The sequence below is a fragment of the Macrobrachium nipponense genome, chromosome 28 (assembly GCF_015104395.2).
Source record: "Macrobrachium nipponense isolate FS-2020 chromosome 28, ASM1510439v2, whole genome shotgun sequence".
Taxonomy (NCBI): Eukaryota; Metazoa; Arthropoda; class Malacostraca; order Decapoda; family Palaemonidae; genus Macrobrachium; species Macrobrachium nipponense.
This window is the reverse complement of record NC_087217.1, coordinates 39,021,449-39,025,026: the sequence shown is the minus strand read 5'-3', so window position 1 is coordinate 39,025,026 and position 3,578 is coordinate 39,021,449. Positions and strand designations below refer to the sequence as shown.

General features: G+C 43.2%; 1 protein-coding gene across 1 annotated transcript in view; it reads right to left on the bottom strand.

The window, feature by feature from the left end:
- LOC135201677 (calcium-activated chloride channel regulator 1-like) overlaps positions 1-2,764 on the bottom strand; it is a 63,670-nt gene extending 60,906 nt beyond the window's left edge. Inside the window, exon 1 of the mRNA XM_064230801.1 lies at positions 1,992-2,764. Within this exon, the coding sequence (XP_064086871.1) occupies positions 1,992-2,087 (96 nt within the window). The 5' untranslated portion in view covers positions 2,088-2,764. The remainder of the gene's footprint in view (positions 1-1,991) is intronic.
- Between the last annotated feature and the right edge of the window lie 814 nt (positions 2,765-3,578).

Here is a 3,578-nt window from a genome sequence, read left to right as displayed (position 1 = left end):
ACATCACTGTTCGCACAATCAGTACAGATTCACATGCATTCACACAAAATCACAAAATTCTTTCTTTTAAATGAAAATAAGTCTAAATCATACTAAGATTGCAATCCCAACCGAATAGCATTTTGGAGATACTCATCAAGTATCAATGTTACCAACCTTCCATGATCTATCCTAACCTGATCTAATCCAACCTGACAGAAGTATATATGCTTACACAACCAGGACTTCACCCCCCCCCCCCCCCCCCCACCCCCCACGTCACTGCCGATCCTGGGGCCTCTCCCCAAAACCCCAACCACCAGTTGTGATCCTCTGAAATGCAATGAACTTCATGCTTCTTAAACGAATTCGAAAACATTCATGATTATAGCTGTGACGTAAAGAAATTAAGTTGTCATCTTTACAGACTATTTGGGAGTCCGTTTCATAATGCTGCACACATCATTTGTAGTCCTTTTCGTGTTTTTGTATAATTTACGAAACTGACACAGATACAACTGCACCTTCATATCTGCTGGCTAGAAACCAAACAAATCATACTTGCACGACGAAAAGGACATTTATGAAGATTTCATGTGATAGAAAAGTTATCAATCTTAGCTTTCAGCCGTGAGTGAAGGGAATAGTAGATAATAAGCTCTGAAAGTCAAGCATAACTGTTCCTCATCATTAGGCTTCTTCTTTCGGTTCTGAATGCCTACCTGGAATGAGATCATCGCTTGCTTTTAGTTTGTTTGTATGGAGTTTTTACGTTGCATGGAACTAGAGGTTATTCAGCAACGTGACTTCCGAACCACGTCGAGAGTGAACTTCTATCACTAGAAATGCACGTCGCTGACCCCTCAATGGAATGCCCGAGAATCGAACTCGACACCACCGAGGTGGCAGCAAAGATCATACCAACCACGCCACTGAGGCGCTTGCTTGCATTTAGTAGTTTACTCCTGGCTTGTCTTCTTTCTATGCTGCTTGACTATTATACCAGAGGCTTCAGGAAATAGTTTCGCTTTTAAATGATACATTCATCATACGAACCTCTTGAACACACCAGTTTCTTAGTGATCATCATATTGCGGTCCCAATTATCGCCACTGATTCGATTCACCAGTTCTGAATAAGAGATGAATCATATTTCCATCAACCACATTGGTCAATAAATGTTCCTCTGTGGGGAAATGAAGAGGCAATTCCTCTCCAGGACTTCTTACTTCTTTCAAGGGGAGAAGAATAAAGGAATGAAGAATCGTTTTTTAAAAATAAATTTCACTACTCTTATAAGTAGACGGACCGGCCAATTCAAAGCCATGTAACTGAACTCTTCCGCTACTTTATTATGTTCTTTATGAGGCCTTAACCCCGAATCAACTTCATCTGAAACAGTGCTAATTGGAATCTATGGCGTCCTCTGGCTACTATCATAAATAGAATGTTTGGCGTTAAGGCATGTAGTCTCACTGCCGTACCTATTCATTTTCTACGGAACCTCCTCCTCGTCCCAAGCCTCTGAGAGAGAGAGAGAGAGAGAGGAGAAGGAGGAGAGAGATAAGGAGAGGCGGAGAGAGAGAGAGAGTAGCGTTAAGTAGCCAAAAGGGTTAAATAAACCCCTGGGAATGACTCTCATAGAGCCAGTTATTCTAAGAACGTGAAACTTTACAAAATGTACAAAGCGTTTGGAGAGCCCGGTTTGATTAGATAATTAAATACTGACGTGCGTTAAATTAAATTGTATTGATGATTATTTCAGTAGTCATAACATCCATTGTGGTGGGAATATTAACAACAATAGTTCTACTACTACTAAAACAACTTTTATTCTACCAACCGTGATTTAAAGCTAAAATGCTTTAGATAATGCATTTACCGGGTAGTACTAAATAAGCATCTGCTCTAAAATATCTGGTAAAATGTTATGATGCATTCACGAGTAGCATTCTCACTACACTGCGATGCTGCAGCATACTACGGTACACGTGCATGAAATTTGAGCTTACCGTAGACGCACCGGCGCACACCGCCCACAAACAACAGCACAGGGTCAGATTTCGTAGAACCTTTGGCACCATCTCGAATTTCTTCTCAAATATCATTGCACTTTCTTGTTTCTCATTTACACGGCCCTCAGAGGTCTAGTTCTGGGCAAAGGCTTTGAAATGTGTTCAAAATTATTTTCGTTAGATCATCATTCACTTTTTCTTTTTTTCTAATTCACTTTCAGTCAACCTATTCGAAAAAGTTATGGGAAGCGATGCGGTTTGAGTATTTCATAAATGTTTTGGTAGTCTCTGGAGACTGACGATACCAAAAATCAGCTTCTTCTCGCGTGTCTATCTATCCAAACGATCATCATCTTCGCTTCAGAAACAGGCCGTGAAACCATTTTGTGCTTCAGGTAAAACAAATCCAACGAAACCAGTGAGATTCCCCGGTGCACTTCGCGTCAGTAAAATCCAACCATTCGTGACGGGATGAAATGCGCGAAATCAAAAGGCGAAACACGCCGACGATAGCTACACTGCTGTTGTCCGCAGGAGCGGGGTTCGCCTCTTCCTTCACTTCAGTCAGTCAGCCCTTACGAGCTGGGAGCGAAGCGAAACCACCAGTCGATGCGATGAAGGCGCTCGGTCAACTGACTAACCGAGTCATCTAGTCGAGTCGACTCGAACGGGCCAAAGTTTGTCGTCTCGTCCCGAGTGACTGAGTCTACTACTCAGTAGTACTGAGTAACAGCCCTAACAGATTTTACTCCTCCCACTTCTACTCCCGGCGCAGAGAGCCCCTAAGAAAGATGCCGACGGCCTCACCTCGGGGGACCTCCTCGCCCTCGGCGTTCTCCGAGGTTCGACCCTCCCGCGCACAAATCAAACTGGATTGGGATTAAGGTATTAAAGGGCATGCAGCTGGGCCATGACGATTCGCCAGATGTCATATAACAAAAAGGGGTGGGGGGAGGTGGGGGAGACAAACTATAATGACAAGGGCCGAGCCCAACTTTGAAATGAACAACATTCTTATTTTTTAAGTTTCTTTTCTTGTGAAGATATGATCGTCAATGGCAAACTTCGCCAATAAAAGGTACTGCAATACCAAGCGTGTTCTCACTGACATCGATTAAAAGACACGAAACACGAAGTCTAAACTCTGGAATCACAGCCTCCTTCGGAGGTAATTAAAATTGTGCACAAATCGCGTGGTTTTTTTTAGAATCAAACAATACACTTCCGATATGAGTTTCGGATCTCCCGCTTTGTAGAAGACAGGATTAAGACACGATGAACTGTGATCCCTTATCCTGTCTCAGATGGGTAGAGAGACAGGGAAACAAGGGGAGGGTGTAATGTGGGAAAGAACCGAAGAGGTTAGAACGAGAGCAAGAGAGAGAGAGAGAGAGAGAGAGAGGAGATGCGAACACCAGCGTAACAAAGGCACAAGTCAAGTGGCCTGCCGACCTTTAAGAAAGGTTTAGTTCACGTTGTGATTAAGCGCTGCTTATAATAAGCGGGCTAAAGTCCTTTGTATGTTATTTCAAGCGGAATTCGCTCATAAGGCCTTTGCCCCTAAAGGTCATCGCCAGGACGTGT